This window comes from Neopelma chrysocephalum, unplaced genomic scaffold (genome assembly GCF_003984885.1).
Source record: "Neopelma chrysocephalum unplaced genomic scaffold, ASM398488v2 Primary Assembly neopelma1_200, whole genome shotgun sequence".
In the NCBI taxonomy this organism is placed as follows: domain Eukaryota; kingdom Metazoa; phylum Chordata; class Aves; order Passeriformes; family Pipridae; genus Neopelma; species Neopelma chrysocephalum.
Genome location: NW_020897862.1, coordinates 2,598,893 through 2,617,186, shown reverse-complemented (window position 1 = coordinate 2,617,186; position 18,294 = coordinate 2,598,893). Strand labels below are relative to the sequence as shown.

General features: G+C 43.5%; 1 protein-coding gene across 4 annotated transcripts in view; it reads right to left on the bottom strand.

The window, feature by feature from the left end:
- The window catches only part of CLSTN1 (calsyntenin 1), a 37,866-nt gene extending 19,907 nt beyond the window's left edge, over positions 1-17,959 (bottom strand). Inside the window, exons 1-4 of one of the 4 annotated variants that reach the window (XM_027703021.1) lie at positions 17,710-17,959; positions 8,700-8,822; positions 2,570-2,599; positions 975-1,170 (exon numbers count right to left, since the gene is read on the bottom strand). In XM_027703021.1, coding sequence (XP_027558822.1) covers positions 975-1,170; positions 2,570-2,599; positions 8,700-8,822; positions 17,710-17,785 — 425 coding nt within the window. In that variant the 5' untranslated portion in view covers positions 17,786-17,959. The remainder of the gene's footprint in view (positions 1-974; positions 1,171-2,569; positions 2,600-8,699; positions 8,823-17,709) is intronic. The other 3 variants (XM_027703019.1, XM_027703023.1, XM_027703020.1) reach the window with 3 other exon arrangements.
- Positions 17,960-18,294: the final 335 nt, after the last annotated feature.

Here is an 18,294-nt window from a genome sequence, read left to right as displayed (position 1 = left end):
CTGAACAAAGAATATAATTCCAGCCAACCCAACAAAACATTTGTTGTCATCTTTCTCTTTGAAATCTTCTTTCAAAAGTCAAATTGAGTACCAAACAGTTTAAGGACATAGCTATTTTCCATAAGTGCAATCCTTCAGGAGGTTACATTCTGCTGCCTATTTTGAAGCACACAGCTATACATAACAAGGTTGTGTTTGTCACCAAGCTGACCTCTGCTAGTCTGTTCTGGATCTTATTTACTCCCTTCTTTGCCTCACACAACAGCTCATCTCCCACATGCTCTGCAGATGTTTACACCAGGGTGTTAAACACTTATTCTCAAGTGGATTTTGTAGAGAGTATTTTATATTGTGGTTTTTCTTTAGCTAAAGATCAGCTGAAGATTGCTTTGTTCCCATTCTTTAATCTAGGCAGAGATGAGCCTCGTGCTATTGATCTTGGGTTCTTTTGGTGAGGCTTGTCTGCAAATGATAACAATATGACTTCTTTTGCATTTTGTTAAGCTTAATATAGATTGACTTCTTGAACCAGGTTTGGGGATTTAGAAACTGAATTCTGAAACAACATCCAGGCTTGGTATCCCACACAAACTCTGTATCAACTTGAGCCACATTTTAAGTGTATCAACAGTTTTTCTGCTTCTATCCTCACACTGTTTTCTAATGTAAATTCAGAGACACCAAGGGATGAAGCAGTGGCACATAAAATACAAATGAAGAGATGTCCAAGCAGTTCATGTCCATTTGGCTGCTCTTCTTATTCCCATTAAGACCCTGCTGGAGCAGGGAGGTTGCACCAGATGACCCACTCTTGTCCTTCCAACACGACCCATTCTGGGATTCTGGGCTTATATGAAAAAAATCTTCCAGTATTAACATTTGGTTTACATTTACTCTACACAGACAATAAATCACCACGAGCAGGAGACCCCTTGCAACCAAACTTCCCCTCAGCCCAGCCCAGATTTACTCACTTGTGGGATTTTTTGGAATTTGCCCCGTCTGGTCCCTTCCCGCAGTCGTAGGCCTGGATGGTGAAGGTGTAGTCCTTCTGCAGCTCACAGTCCAGCTTCTCCTTCGAGCGGATTATTCCCTCACCAGTGGATTTATCCACCACCACTGCTTCAAAGGGAACATTCTGCCCGTGAATTTTAAATCCACAGATCTCACCTACAGAGTCAAAGGGAGAGAGGTCAGACCCGGCAGAAGTCGGCGACGCGTTTATAAAATAAAACGACCGAATATTTTGCAGCCAAGGGTTTGTGAGGGTCTGTGGACAAAGCAAGAGCACTGTGCTTTAAAATGGGTGATTTCTGGGAACTTTAGTAAAAAAGAAGCAAACGTCTGCCCTTCCAAGCAACTGGTTTACTTTGCATCCATTCATGCAGGAGGACAAAAGAGAAAAAGAGAAATGTAGACAGGCATTTCACAGGAGTACTTGAGATAGCTCTAGGGTAAGAGTAGATCTTATGTGAGCACACAGCCAAGGCCACTGGTAATGTCTTCTATGCCAAGCTACTGGGAATAGCTGGGCAGCTGGTTCGTTTTGACCAGAGCAGAAGGTTAAAATGCACAGTTACGAGTCGAGGGATGAGAAAGCTCCGAGTACAGGTTCAGCACCAGAATTACAGAAATTCTGTCAACAGATCAAAGGGCAAAGTCTTCCTGTGCAATGTACCTGGCTAAAATTAGGGAATCAAAATAAACTACTGAATGAGAAAGGTAGAAATACCAACTTCTCAGGCATCCATTTCAACAGCTATCTACTAACACGGGCCAAATGTCAGTCAAGGGAGCTCTCACGTGGAATGTTTCAGGAGGCTGTGCTTCTATCCAAACCCTTCATCCTACAAACCTGGAAGAGCAGTCCCTAGCACATCATTTTGAAACACATCTAAGCCTCAGACTGTACTGCAAGACTCTGGCTGGCACAGCTGGGTAAGCCCAGCACACAACAAAAGCCACTCAAGCTGTCTGAGCACCCACACCGGGTTTTTACCTGTATAATTCATGTTTTGAAGGTGATTTTCTTCCACCAACAAACCCCCCTGTTTTGCTGTTATAGCTGCAGTGGTACCATAGTACCAAGAATGCTCTCCTACTGCAAACATGTCTAGAGGTCTTCAAAAAAAAAAAGGGGGTTTGATTGATATTTGAACTCATGAAGAAAGTACTGAAGGATATGTTCTGCAGGGAAGGGGCTGTAATGCTTCAGCACTTATATATTACTTTACAAAGCACTTAAAAAAAACTTAAGATGTCCCAAAAAAGCTGTAAGTGAAAATACCAGAAAATGCTAATTTCCCCCCAAATCAACTTCTTCAGTGTCCACACAAGGTACAATAACCCCAAATGGTTCAAATGGATGTCTGATTTACAGATATTTCTAACCAAGGGTTTGGTTACATAACAGTTTTTAATCAATATATTTTAAAATAGAAAAAAACTGGGAGAATAAATGGGACAAAAGTGCATGACAGGATCTTCTGTTTCAGTGCTGATTCCCCATTTCATAACCAAAGTTAGTAGGTTAATATTCATAAAAGGGATAGAAAGAACCCTTTATCACCTTCTTTGGTGACTGTCACCTCAAAACTCTCTAAAGGGAGAAAAGATAAACCCAAGTCAGTAACAGGAAAGGTTGAACGGGAGCAAATAAGGAAAAGGTAAAGATGCAAACATTACACAGAAAAACTCTGGAAAAACTGTATTTTAAAATTCCAGTGGTGATTTGCTGCAACTGTTACAATTTCAGAGTTTTAGTTATGTTAAATATTATTTAATCTTTTAACTCCAGGTTGCCATTTGTAGAATTTTGAAGTATTTAGTAAGTTCATCAAAAGGCTTTTTTCGTTTTTCCTTTTTTTTTTAATACCACCTGCTAAACAAGAGATATTTTCAAAATTCCATGGTGATGAACAACTATAGCCATAAAGTAGAACTGATCTGAATTTATTTATACTATACTATTTAAAGAAGGCATATCAGATAATTCAAACCAGTTTTTATCTACTATATTGAAACCACCACGTTTCTACAATTACAAAACTTCATACTCCCTTTTTGAGTTCCAGATAAAAAGGTATTTTTTTTTTTAGGACAGTCATGGGATTTTTGTGTTTCCACATACATTCTTCTCATTTCAGGTTGTGGAACCCCCAGCATTTGCAAAATTGCAAACCCAACTTGGCAGTATTGCCATAACTCATGATGAAAAAATACACACGTTAAATTGTGATCCTGAGGAACATAAAATCTTAATTTAAGGAATGGGGAGTGGGGGAACTCTATTTTCCTAGCAGCACATTGCTTTTCCAGGTTATACGAGCAACCACCTTATCCTACTGCTGAAATACTGCAGTGCTGGACAGGAAAGGTGCAGGTACTCAAAAATATCCATCAGTCAGAACTGAGGATGCCCCAGAGCAGCCTGATCACCCCCTCCAGCCACCCCAGGAAAGGAGAAGCCTCCACAGTGTCCTGCATCTTCCAGGCTCATGAGGAGACCTTGGATATAACAGAGTTTTACAGGGGTGTGACATGACTGTGAGAGGCACCTGGTTCAGTTTTAATGAAAAGACAGTTAACCCCTGGAAATCATGATCTGCTAAACCCCCAAACTACCACCTTTTACAGGTTATCCAGCAGATCCATTATTTTTTTCCTGATTACCATCATCTTTAACCTGAAATCCTGTACAATAAAACAAACTTGGACCCTCAAAAGCACTTTTACCAGATCTGTTAATTCTCAAACATTTCCAACAACCTGCAGGAACACTTTCAACACTTTTCTCCATCCCAGAGTGGCCTCAGAAAGAAACAAGGCACTTTAGTTACAGAGAAATATTTTCCTGAAGGCAAATTTACAGTTTAATACTGAAGTGGAAATATAAGTAAGAAAAATTACCTTATCATGATTTCTAGTCCATTTTAAAAGGAGCCAGTTTCTGAAATAGCTCTCGACAGGGTCTCCCTGAAACTCACTTCAGGTAATCCCCAGATTTATGATCAGCTCTTTATTTTAACACACCAAGAACGCTGCCTCTTGTGGCACCCACATAATTTATTTCAGTCTATTCTTATGCAGGATATAAATATAATCCCAGATTTTAACGTGTTTTGGCAATAGGATCATTGAAGAAAATTTTACACTGTTTAAATTCATGGCTGACACCACTGATCAGCCAGAAGTGACATTCCAACTGCAAAGCTTTCACATATTCCATCTCTTCACTCCTGTACACCCACCTCCCTGCTCCCTTCCAGGAACTCTGAGAGCCAAGCACTGTGTGTGAAACACAAAGTACAGGAACAAAATAACTGCAAGGGAACATTAAAGCAGAAAGCCTGGAATGGAGAGAAGAGGGAGAAGTGGATTAATGGGGCAATTACCTACTTGGGGAAGGGGAGGCTGTTTAAGAACTGGTCAGTTCTTTATCATCTCCAGTGACCTGGAGCTCTGGCACCAACCCCGACGTGGCTGCCAGGAAATTCAGGCATTCCAGTTTTGGCTCCTGAGCATAAGACAGAAATCAGCTCTCCAGTAAATATCTGTGTGTCTCCAGGTGCTGCTCAAGGTGGAAAGCTTCAGTCTGAGGGGCACTCTGGCTCTGCCACCTGTTTCTCAGAAGAATAACTGCTTAATGTTTATTCTCATTTCATTCTGAAATTGAGATACGTTACTGCAATTAAATTCTCTCCTCTACCAGGATCAGAACGATGATCAATCCACAAATTAATTTGTATTTAATATGTTGGAAACTGTTCAGGTAAATAACCAGGACAGCACTTTGCAGTGTTTCACCCAGCTGTACTGACAGGTGAAAAACCATTTCATTTTACACATAACACAGGTCTGTGGAACTTGTGTTATCCAGAAAACATTCAGCAACCCTGGATCCTAAAGGACTTCTGTGTTTCTCCTTTCTGGTGTAGCACAGTTAAAGACAGGGAGAATTGGGTAGAATTTTAAGGTTTTGTTGAGTTTTACTGTTTTATCTTTCTGTACTGTTATGATATAATGATTTAAAATAATTATATAGTTAATAAAAAGTTTCATAAGATATTTAAACTACATACTTTATTTAATGTACTAAGTATATGAAATAATTTACTTTATTTAACATACCAAGTACATTAAACATGTAAAACACATACAGTATTTGACTAGACACTCTTCAGACTTAGGAATCTCTCTCCATTTCCATTCCACAGAAGGAGAAAGTATATTCTCCCAGCTCCAACCAAGCAGCACGAGGATCATGGAAAGCCTTTAGGAAAGTCTCCCATTCCAAGATGCACAGATCACCTTCTAAACAAGTATTTCTAAGCACAAAACTGTTACATCACTTCATGCACACTTTACATCTGATGCAAAACTGGCTGAAATTCTATTGCAACAAAATTCCCTCTTAAGTTTTGCCACCCAGCTGTCCAATTGAATTGTTCACTGGAAGGGACAAGATCAAAATCTGTTTGATTCCAGTGTCATTCATCTCTCCATCCCATTTCTTTCCAACCCTCTCCCAGCTGGGCCCTGCCCTGCCCACGGACCTGCCACAGACAGGACGTCATTCCTAAACAAACTGGAGGCATCAGCACTGTCCCAGCCCAACATGGGAACCTGCCCCCAGGGAGAGGGACTCGAGGGCTTCCTGGATTTTTTGGGTCTTTTGAAAAGTATGAATAGAGATTCTGCAAGATCCTTTCCAAAGGTCTACACATATTCAAGCTTTAAGCCACAGAATTCCTAACCCCCACAAAAATACTTCCTGCATCCCAGAGCAGCAAGGGGAAAATAAAGGATTGTGGCTGAGAAGTGGTTTTCTCTAGGGGTGGGGGAAGAGGGATTAAAGACCTATTACAGGCACATCAAAAAAGCCAAGGAATCATTTCCTTCCACAAGGGAAACATTTCCAACATCTGGCCAGCGAGACCCTGCCTTACACTCTCGTAACAAAACACATTCAGCTCTGTGGAGGCATCCAGATATAACATTGTCTGCTTCAAATGCAATAAAAAAATCAGCTCCTTTTTGCACAGTAAAGGGGAAATCCCCACTGAGAGCTTCAGACACCAAACTGATTTTAGACACAAATTACTCCAACGTACAATAGAAATTGTAGCTGTCCTTTATTTTATTTTTTACAGCAAAACCACTCAGGATCAAATTCCAACACGGGAGTTTCACTGAGAAACAAGAATGGTCATTGTCTCCTCAAGCAGATCTGTAACAATCATGGGGCAAAGACTGATTCCATGGGGTCCCTACACGTCAGGCAGTTTGGCAGAGCAACCTGGTACAACATCAAACTCTGTTCTGCAAAGTGTGTCATTTCAGATTTAAAACCATACATATAACACTAGAAATAAATGTCTCTATAACCCTACTTCTCTTTGCACACCTGAATTTTAGGATCCTACCCACAGTGAGCAAAGCTATAAAATATTGCTTTTCCCTGCCCCACAGTTCATGTGCCACAAAGCAGCTAAATGAACTAGTTTCAAGATGTTTCGACATGCTCAAAATTGAAATAAAGCAAAAAGCTCTACTTAAAATCTTTTAAACCTGCACACAGTTCAGAAGTTTCACAGCTCAGCTAGAGGGCACAGTTAATTAAAATATCCAGCCTTTTGAAGCATGAATAAATTTGGTTTATAAGTAGGACTAGACCAGTAAGGGCTGAAATAGGTCCATTTAATCCTGAAAATGCTTTGTTTTGCTGTGAAAACACATCCCTGGTCTAATGGGCTTCTCTCACCTCAACACCCCCAGAGATGCTGCTGGACACCAGCACCACTATTGTGTGTGCCAGGACAGAGCAGAGCACCCCAGCCAGAGCTGGGAGCAGAGTCAGCTTGGCTCCTCAAGCACAGGCTCAAGTACTGTTCCATTTAATGGCAAACAAACACTTTTCCAGATCCCCAGGGCATTCAAAATTCTTGCAATTCAAACCCAACAGTCTCGTCCTGAGGAGAATTTCTTCACAACCTCAGTGTGCTATAGTCAAAATTTGATTTCTTTAAATCTATTGGGCTGCTGCTGCTGCTTAAGAATTGTCGGTTTTTGAAAGCCAAAATATATAGTTTATAAAAACAGTTAATAAAACCAACTCCCAGGTGGTAAAAAGGTTCATTAAACAAAAGCAGGTTTATCCAATTTAGACCAACCCAATGGAAAAAGGCTCATTTGAGTGATGCTTTGCCATCGGATTTTCCTCTGCAAACCTGACAACATATTTGAAAATACTCTGACAGGATTTTCCTGAAAACATTACTATCCAAGAGGTATAAAATTGCCACTTTCAGAATCCATTTCATGCTGCCAAACTACCAGCACCTACATTTAAAGCACTAAAGAACTGTGAGAGGTGATTGATGTTCTCCTCAGCACTGAGTACACAAGTCAGCCTTCCCAAACCTCTTTCTACTGAACAGATTTCATGTATCCCAACATGAGCTTCTTCATCAGGAAAAGGTTTCTGTACAAAGACAGCAGGTTTATTTCCAGTTAAGATCCCTGAGGAGCCTCAGCCATATGTATCCATGAGAAAAAGTCTGAATTTCAGACTTCATTATCTCTGAACTTCTGAATGGGAAGTTTACCATTATCTCCAACTTCCCTGGAGATAATTACAGCCTTATGACAAGGCAACAAAATTGTTACTTTAAGGACCACTTTAAGAAAATTGTGACCAAGCTGCTGTAGCACTGCAGAACACAATGCAGTGCTGAACACTTCAAATGGCTGTTAATTTAATTTAATTACTCTCCTTTTCTATCCCTTCCTCCTTGAAGCAATGCTCCCAAAAATGGCTCATGTCACATCCTTCAGGTATTCCACCTAGGATTCTCAGCTCTCAAATTTTACTTAACCAAGTAAGCTTCTTGCAAATATCCAATTTAAGCTTGTGTTATCCACTACAAGTAATTTAAACACCTGCAGATGCCCAGTGATATTCTTCAAGCACATCTTTTTAATACTTGGTCAAACCACAAAAAAAAATAAATGTACTTTCCACAACACTGCATCCAAATCACAAACCCAGTGTTGTTAAACAGCAGTTTTCAGAAAAAAATCTACTGCCTAAGTTTGTAAGAAAAATGTCACCTTTCAGTCCTATGTTCAAAGTGAAGGATTAACCCACATTTTGCAAGTATCTTGTGCATTATTCTCTGCAGTCTTTGCTAGAGAAGAAAATCCTTTTCTTCAGCCAGAAAACCCTTTTCTTCAGCCAGAAGAGGTCATCCATTTTTTCAAATACCCCAGACTGTTAAGCAAACCTATCACAGACATGCAATCTTAATTCTATTAATTAGTATTTTCACTCTATTAAGACACAAATCAAAAACAGCAAGAAAACCAAATGCTTGAGAATGATATGAAAATCATTGTTTCAGAAGTCCCAGACTCAATGCTGTGAAATGTGGAATCTAAAGGATTGAGGAAAAAAAATAAAACACCAGAAAAATTAACATCTACCCATGAAATTGAAGCAGCCTGGAATACCTGCAATAGAGAGAGCTCTGCTTTGGATATCTGGAGACAGCTGTAAATCTGAAATAAAACTCTGCTCCGTGCACAAACACTCCCTAGGATCTAAAAACTCCTGTTAGGGAAAACACACTAACACACAGCATTTGTCCTCGAGAAAGCATTTTCACTCCTTCAAGCAGAAATGCAGCTGAATTCCTTACCTGCAAACCGCAGAGGGGCATCTTTGTCCAGGGCTATTAAAGGGGGGTCCAAGAGCACCGTGTTGTCATTTTCTGTAACTATGCCATGATAGGTGGTTTCAATCCATGGCTTGTGCTTGTTAACTGAAAGGAAAACAAAGCACAAAGTCAAGCTGTTCGATAATTTCTTTCCAAAAAATTATTTACAAACTGATTTCAGTGTTTTCCTCTTTTATTTTTTCTAATTCTGAATCAGCATTTTACTAAGTTAAAAAATCTGAGACAAAATCCCGGCTAGGTATGTTCAGAAGAGCTGAGTGTCCCTGTAGGCTTTCCAAAAGTAACTCAGAGAATCTAAATTAGTTTCTAACTATGCTGGGATTTATGATGGGCCCTGAAGTGCAATTCAAAAACCTTCTATCAGTGATGGGGAGCCACTGCCACCAGTGCCAAGTGTGACACCAGGAAAGCCTGCAGTCAGCACCAGAGAAAAGCCCAGCCAACAGATAACACAAGGGTTTGTTTACACTCTACTGCCCTCCAACTTGGAAAACTTGGGATCCAGCTGCTGGACTACTCTGCAGAACACGAAGGCTTGTTCTAGTTTCAGCATTTTGCCCTGTATGGGGTTTTTGATGAAGAGCACAGGTGGAAAAGAGATCAAACATAAGTTATGTAGTAGTTAAGAGACAGGGAAACCCCACGAAAAAGCATCCTTCAACTCTGCACAAAACCTGCAAACTGAGCACTTGAGCCTCTTTCCAGATGACTGGAATTCTCTGCTGCAGAGAAATGCAGCATTGTCCTTGTCACCCGGCAAAAAGAGTTTATTCAGGTACATCACCAAAGATGCAAGACAAAATCAGACGTTATCTAATAGGTTGCCATCTACTAGGTGACAATCCAACATGAGAGTGCCTTGGTTATTAAATATTTAGCTTTATGTTATGCTCCCAAAGATATATAAAGCTCACAGTCCACAGAACCAGTATATGTGGTGTAACAACTAATTCTCTTGACAGCTGAACATCCCATTTCTCCTGGTGGAAGTCTCTTCATGCTGAGGTTCAACACGTATCCATTTCACTTAAATTGTGTCAGGCAATGTATATTTGTTACTTAAAAAACTCTCTTGGGCTACTCTTGATTCATAAATACTGTTGAGGAGCACATTTAGATGTACAGCCAAATATTAGAAATCCTTTGCTGGAGGTTACAGCAAACACACCAGACAGCATTCAATAGGCAACATCACCCAGATTTTGGTCTTCATGAGATCAAGAACTTACAACTTATGAGATAAATGCCTGTGCAATCACAGCAAAATATACACCACAGCCAGAACACTTTCACACAGCTGAGTCCCACTCTTTCACCTCTGAAGAATTATATAAGCAGACTGTCAAGAGGCAGAGACGTAAAGCTAACCCCCACTTTTGAATCCTCTCCCACAAACTAAAATGGATTCGTGTCATGTGCCACATGCTACCCAGGGGAATTAAAAACAGTGATAAAAGGACACTTCAATAAACAATTAAACCTAGAGAACTCATACAGGAAACCATAATACTCCCAATATGCTTTCATGTGCAATCTTTTACTGGTTAGCAGCAACAGCAGACAGGATATATCATCTTCATCCAGAACAATGCACCAAGGGAGGACTCACAACAAACTACTTTAATGCAAACAGTGTTTAATTGCTGCCTCGTGGTTTTACTCAATATGGCAACACACCCTTTATTGCTTCCATAGGCACACTTTGAATCTCCAGCACACCAAAGAGCCACTTAAATGCCAACCACATTATTGTGTTTACCCGGAGAGGTTCCCTGTGCTGAACCCTCCCAGAACCTGGTGTGTCACAACAAACCTGGGGGTGCTCAAAGGCACCTCAGAGGGAAGGAAGGTGCCAGTAAGTGCTACAGCCTGAGGCTCCCATGGAAACCTGTCTGTCAGTTCAAACCTGGTCCCAAGAAAAGTGCCTCACCAACACAGCTTTGGCTTTGGGAGCACAAGGAGGTCACAGTTGTGTAATTTTCTCTCCATTCCTCTGGGGCAGTTACACCCCAACTGATGAGATCTGAGTCCTTTCATGGGTTTATCTTAGTCCTTGCAAGGATCTGGTATAAAATACTAGAACAGATTTCTGCCAGAAAAAAAATCTCCAGCTCCATTCTAACGCTTCTGAATGTACATTACAATAAAAAAAAAAAACAACTTAAAGCACTGAGAAACCTTCTCCTAAATTAGCAACCTACTAAATCCCACTACTGCTGGGTAGGGAGTTCTATAAATCCTTGAAGTACTGTAACCACATATGAACAGAATTATGAGCATGCTGAGCATCTGCAGAGTCTAGTGAACCTTCAAACAACAGGCCCAGTTGAAAGCAAAGTCATGTCCTTTTATTGTGCTGCAGACAATAAAATCATAAAGCTTAAACCCCTTTGTGTTTCGGAAGGCTAAAACATCACCAGATTTTAAAACATAAAGCTTAAATCCCTTTGTGTGTATGAAGGCTAAACATCACTGGATTTTAAAACACCAAACTTACTGCTGAATATCCAGGAAAGGTCTGTTATCCGTATTTGTGATCTACTGACTCCAGCATAACCACACACTGGAAGGAATTCTCAAGCCAGCATTTGAAATACAAGGCACAGCTCACGAGTGACACATCCCTGCTTCCCTTCAGCCAAGCTGAACCAAGCACTGTTCTGATCTCAGACAGTTTCAATATTAATAAATGTTGGACTGAGAAGAGGCCAAAAAATGGGATAGTTTAATTGTCACAAAACTCCTGCAATCTCCAAAGGAAGTTGTCCAAAGCCAGACTGTTCAGTTCAAACCATAACAGCCAGCCCATTCCAAGCTTGACACTAACAAAGTGCCCTGAGCTGTTAATCTCTTGCCATTTAACTGGGATAAACTGCACTGGTTTCCTTGAAATACAATATTCACACTATCTGTAAGCGCCTCAACTGGAATCTGCTGTAAATCCCAACGAGCATTTAATCCAGTCAAGTGGGGGAAGCTGCACTGGCACAACACAGAACGCCGACTTCTCCTCGGCTTTTAGTGGGCAGGAAGAAATTCCAAGGACAGCTGAGCATTCCGCTTCTTCCAGGTGGCAAATGGAATGGTAAAGCTCCTGCCAGAGCCTTCCTTCTGCCAATCCTGATGGAACACTCCCCTACAAGGTGAGCACCAGCCTCCTGTCCAGCTGGGTTTATCCACAGACAGTTGCTGCTGAGCCCCAGGGGAAGGGCACTGGTGCCTGACGGGGTGTGTGCCTCCAACACAGGGCTTTAAACCCCCATTTGCTCCAGGAAAATGGGCTCAGTTTTTCCTGAAAGGGAACAGAGCAGCTTTCCTGACTGTTCTGCAGCAAAGGGAATGTGCCTCAGAGCAAGGATGCTTCCCAAGAGCAATGGCTGATGCTGCAGAATCCAATCCATCAGATAACCGGCAGCAACCTTTTCCTGCTGTTTAAAGGAATTAATGAATGCAAATGACTGTGTAACAGGGAAATGGGGTTTAGGGCTAATATGGAAACTTTAATCAGAAGCTATTAAGACAATCAGAATTAATTCAGTTCTATAATCTGAAAGCAAATATTAAAATTAAATGTACTTATCAAAGTCCTTTCTGAGGACTTCCGTTCTCTCCTTACAAGTGGTCAGCAGTTCATCTGACTTAAATTGGATATGGCACCTACACAACTGAAGATTTAGACACACCTCAACCACAAAGGACTGCAGCTGAAAATACTTTTTCTTCTACATAATTACTTCTAATATACAGTGCTCTTTAGCCACGTTGCATATCATCAGAATCAGATTAATGAGAAAATAAATTCTTAAGAATTAAGGGGTAAAACATGTTAAACTCAATAAGTGTTACAGTTCGAAAGGCAGATGCTCAATCTAGTGATAGTAAACATAAAATACTCGTTTTTAAAATCCACCTTTGAGACTTCATGAAAAATTCAGAGGAACACTCATAAAAACAGAATTTTATTCTCTGTCAATACAGATGAACTGCACTCCATGAACTGAGTAAACAGTCCTTTACTCCTGTCCTGAAGGTCTGACAAAAATTGATTACTGTACATCTTTTCTTTAATCGTCTTCCTCTTGATGCAAGAGATCACAAGGATACCTTTCACTGAGGCAGTAAGAACTCCAAGATATGTCTTATTACCTTGAATATTCATGATTTTGTACTGTTCTGATGAAATTTCAAGCAATATCATTAAAAGAACAAGTTTGTGTTGTACATAACTACAGAAAAACACAGCCCAGCCAAGTGGTAAAGATCTACACAATAAAATCTGCCTTCTCCACCCTGAAAGTAAAGTTGAATAAGAGAGGGCGTAGCATGGCCTGATTACAATGTGTGTTCTGTCCTGCCCAGCACTCCCAGCTCTGCCTCCATTCTCCAGGAGAAGAGGCTGAGGATTAACTCTGGATATAAACAACTTGAAACGTGTATCAGTGGCAATGAAAGGATTTATTGTATTTGTTTATTTAATTGGGCCTTCTCATACCTAGAATTTTACCAGAAGTCATCGCCCACAACCAGGATAACAAAGGGATAAAATCCAACACAAGTTCCGCTTGAAAGCTGAGTTTCTTGATAGCACAGAGCTTTTATCTATGGCATGGGGTTCCAAGACAAACTACCATTTCCATTATTGGGAAAACTCCAGTAGCAACAAAATATAGGAGGGTGAATCCAGGAGATTCACTGGGAATCTCTAGGAGATGCCCCAGGAGAGGGGTTGGGTGCGGGCATGGACATCCACCAACATCAACCTCTGTGGTTCCCAGCTGAAGGAAAATCAGCTGGTTCAAACTCATCCCACAACTTCAGATCCCTCTCTTGGACTCTCTGCCACAAATAAGGAGCACAACTGCTGGACACTGGAGCACAAGGTAATGTTTATAAATTATCAGATGCCTACAGTTAGTACAACTAACACCAATTCTCCAAACACCATATGCAAACTGTAAGAATTCAACAGGTTTTATTAAATTATGTTTTTTGCAGGGAAAAATCTCTGGTTTATCACCACTTACAGAAAGTTTCCTGTTCTACACTGACCCAGTTGCCTAAATCTGATGTTATTTGTACAAAGGCACACGGAAGGTTTGCTATAAGCCCGATGAAACTAAGGGACATGTAAAGGACTGATTATAAACTATTTGCAATTTTTATTATCCACAACATTCAGTTGTGCCAAAGACCTTAAACAGAGGATATACCAACCAAATTTCAATTTGGATAAAAGCCTGGCAGGGAAAACAAAGATCCCACCACAAAACAGTTTAAATAGGATTAAGACAACAAAGCCTTAATTTTTCAAGTGAAATTTAAAATGTTTTACACCAAACAGAAGACTCAAATAGAAAACATAAGCCCCTAACTATAAACACTAAATTAATAAATGTTATCTTAAATTTTGCTAATTACAGCGCAAGAGTGGAAATCCTTTACTTTCTAACCGCTGTCATATTTATACACTTCACTCCTTGAAAGGAAACAGGATTTACAAACACAGCCAACATCATCTCGGTGTAGCTGGCACTGCTGGCTCTACTTGTTGACTCCATTTAAAAACCAGGGAAACCCGCTGGGAGCAGGAGCTGCAACTTGTTTTCAATCGGATACAAAGAGAGTGAGATGAGACCTAATGCTATAAACAAAGGACAGACAGACAGTTCTTCAAAGGCACTGAGGTTTCCAATAATCCTTCCCAAAGGCTCCTAAGGAGGTTTAGTCCCTATTGAAGCCAATAGGAGTCAATCAGTACAAATCAAATGAATTAGAGAGCAAAACAAGATTTATTTAGGATGAAGGCTTCCAACTCACTAAACTCCCCCATGTTTTGAGGTATCACTTCTGTCTTGGCCAATAGTGATAATTCTACAAGACATATGGCCCTTAATGCCATAAACCACATTTCAGAGAGACTTCTCCAAATAAAACTTTAGAGAATGAGATAAGGCTCAGAAAAATGGTAGAAGTGCTTTTTATTCAGAGAACATTAATGACTACACAAGTTTTTTTCTCCTCTGCAGAACTGTTGCAGAGCCACAAGCCACTAAGCTATCCCATATTGGGTTTTCATGGCAGGAAATGCTGCTTTACCCGGAATACCAGAGTTCTGAGTTACGGGATGTTCACATTATGCTGAGCTGTGGCCTGACCTGGGTTTAACTTCATCCCTCCCAACCTCCATGAGAAGTGGAAGTCCACAAGCTCAGCTTCTGTCCTTCTCCTCAAAAACAACTGCTTGCAACAATCTCAAACTGGTGATTTTGTGTCTGCAGAAACATTAACACCTCAAACCAAAGATACATTTTTAGGCCTAGAAAACTTTCTGTGGATGAATTTTCCTGCTAACTTGGCACAACCTGCAGCCCAATAACATGGGAGAACTAGCACAAGAGTATTCCAAACACACAGAGCAAACCACGTTTGCCCACATAATTTCTCCCCCATTTCAGTTTCCACAGCAGTGTATTATTTTAAATAATATATACAGAAGAAGAGATTAAAACTGATTGCATGAACAGATGCCTGTATATAATGCTTTCCCAATCACTGTGCACCAGAGAAAGGTCTAGCACTGGTTAATTCTGTCTCTTCTCAGTGGTCTCTTACTTTCATAAATACTTGGAGAGTAAAAAAAAAAAACCAGGCCCCATAAATAGCCAAATTGCCTCTTCATAATGCTTTGGGCAGTGTTACATTTCCTTGCCTCTAGGAAGGAGATAGAAACCTAATCTCCAGCCCTGTATTATAAAGGCTGTTCCTGTGTCAAAGAAACATCTGCAGTAAGACTGTGGTAGTAACAAAGTGGTTTGTGGTTTGGATTGAAGGCATTCACAGCACCACATAACTTCCTGAAATATCACAGATCAGCAAAGCTCCCTCAAGATTTTCATCAATACCCTTCCTAAATGATAGTAAATTGGAAGGGCCCCAAGGCAGAGGTCTAGCTGCCTGGTCAGGAACTGTGGAAGCAGCAGCCATCACTGCCTTCTCCTCTGGAAACTCCCTCCATTCCACTCCCCATCCAGCTCTGGTGAGAAACATCCAAATGCTTCACCCTCACAAACACCGAATGCACTGCAGCTGCTGCTTTCCTACTGCAACCTTAGTCCAACAAGCTTAGAAATATTTGGGTCAACTTGATCAACTACAAAATAAATTCAGGTGAATTAAGAGTCCTGCATCAGCTGGAGTAGAACATGCCTCTTCAGAACCTGAAACCACTCTGTGCACCCCTTAACTACAGGGCAGGTGACAGGTCAGGCAGCTCACACCTGTCTTTTGTGCAAGATCACATTCCCCAAACGCTGCTTCCATTTCTTTCCATCATCAAAAAAGAAACCACTTTTCACTGCCTGTTCCAGCCACAGGAATGGCAAGACTGGAGAGCAGAACCCACCACTCTGGTGTTTCCTTCCCAGCCCATTACTAAACCAAGCACAGTTCCGTTTTCACCACTCGCAATAGATCTCAGCGACCTCAGTAACAAGGACTTTTAAAGTCACAGACGAAAGAGATGAAGCTGTACTTGAAAAAAAATGGACCTGACAACACAGCACAAAATGGAAAGCTTACCAAAAAAAGCTTCCAAACAAATGCCTCTCCTACCAACGGGGAAATGAAAGAGTTGTTCCAGTAGGTTTCCAGGTGTTCTCCAGAGCTTACTTGTCGTTAAAAGCATCTTCACATAACATTATTAACAGGCCTACCTACAGCAGCCAAAACATCACAGGGACTGAGGCAACTGCACACCCTAAGCCAAACCAGACCTCATTCTGTAACTCAGTTACGTGTGCTGAAGTTTAACAGATCAGGACCTGCAGTCCAGCAGCTCTGTAGATTTGACTGAAAGCAGGTACAGGCTGTAACAAGCTACAGAAGAGCAGCCCTAACAGAGCTGTCCTGGGTAAGGCTGCCTAAATTCACCATTTCCAAGCACATACCAGCTTTCTTTGAAAATGGTTGTTGATGTTAGTTTTATTCCTAATTTCAAAGGACGGAAAAGCCCATCAATTCAATGACACTGTGCTTCTGTACTGGTGTGGTAAACACGACATTTAATGGTTCCGTGAGTGCTTGGGAATAGGTTGTACTTAAAGAGATCTTAGACAGGTAAATGATGGCCAGTGCCTGAACAGCTGGCAGAGGACTTACTACAGCAGCAGCTTCTGGATCCTACACAGGGAAACCGCAGCAAGATGCGCCTTTAACGAGCTGGGTTTTAGATCAAGAACTTCCCTTCAATGTATTTACAAGCCGTTTTACGGCCGCGCTTCCAACCCACGCTCCGATTCAACGCCAAGACCTCCGATCTCACCACGAGAGACCGGCCGAGTCCTGCAGGAACGGCAGCCCCGGTGCCAGGGGTAACCTTCAGGTGGGGAAGCGTCCCCGAGGCTCTCGCTGAGCCGTGCTCGGGAGCAGCCCCGCAATGCGTATGATGCTGCTGCTGCTCCTCGGGATAATCAATAGCCACAAGGCCGCGTTCGCACCGCCGAACCCTCAAGGTCTGGCCAAGGTACCGGCTCTGGCTCGGCCGCGGGCCGGGCAGCCCGGGGAGGCTCTGCGGGGGGGTTTTATCCGCCTCGCCCGGCCCCGCTCCGGCCGGCTCTGCCCGCGGGACCCTCCCGGCAACAAGTGCCGCCCCCCGCCCGCCGCGGGCCCCGTTATGTAACGGGCGGGCACAGCACCGAGCGCGGCCCCCGCCGGGCCGGGCCGGGGGGCTCCGGGCGCAGGTGAGCGCGGAGGACGAGCCGCCATCCCCCCCGTTCCCTCCGCAGGTGCAATGGCCGCGGCGGGGTCACCCCCGCGCCATCCTCCCCCCTCCATCCCTCCCGCCCCTGCGCTCCCTCCCCCGCGCACGGAGCCAAGGGCACCGTCCGTCCCCTCGCCCGCCGCTCCGCCCGCGGCGCAGCCCCGGGGGGAGCCGGACCTGCCTCGCCCGCCCGCCCGCCCGCGGCGGCGTTACCTCGGGCGGCCCCCGCTGCTCCGCAGAGCAGCGCGGCGAGCAGCAGCAGCAGCGGGCGGGCGGCGGGGGCCGGCATGGCAGCGCCGAGCGGCGACACGGGCGGCGCGGAGCGGGGACGGCAGCGCGCAGCCCCGGCTGGCGCCCCCGCTGGTCCGGGCTCCGCTGTGCGCCGGGCGGAGGGCTCGGCTCGGCCCCGCGCAGGAGGAGGAGGAGGAAGCGGAGGAGGAGGAGGGAGGAGAAGCGCTGCGCGGCCCCGCTCCGCTGCCGTCCCTCCCCTCCCTCCCCCGCCCGCCCCGCCGGCGGCGCCTAAAATGGCGGCCGGGCCCGCGCCGGGGACCAGGCGGGGGAGGGAGCGAACCAACGGCGCGGGGCGGCGGGGGGGGGGCGGGAGAGCCCATTGCGAACCCCCGCGGGTTGCGGCGCGACCCCGCCCCCGCCCCGCCCCGCGGGCGGCTGAGGGCGCTGAGGGCACTGCGGCACCGCCGCTCCCGCAGCGGGGAACGCGGGTTTGGGGGCGACTCTGGGGGTTTTTGGTGTCTTCTAACGGGCTGAACCGAGCTGCGGGATGGAGGGAGAGGGGCTGAG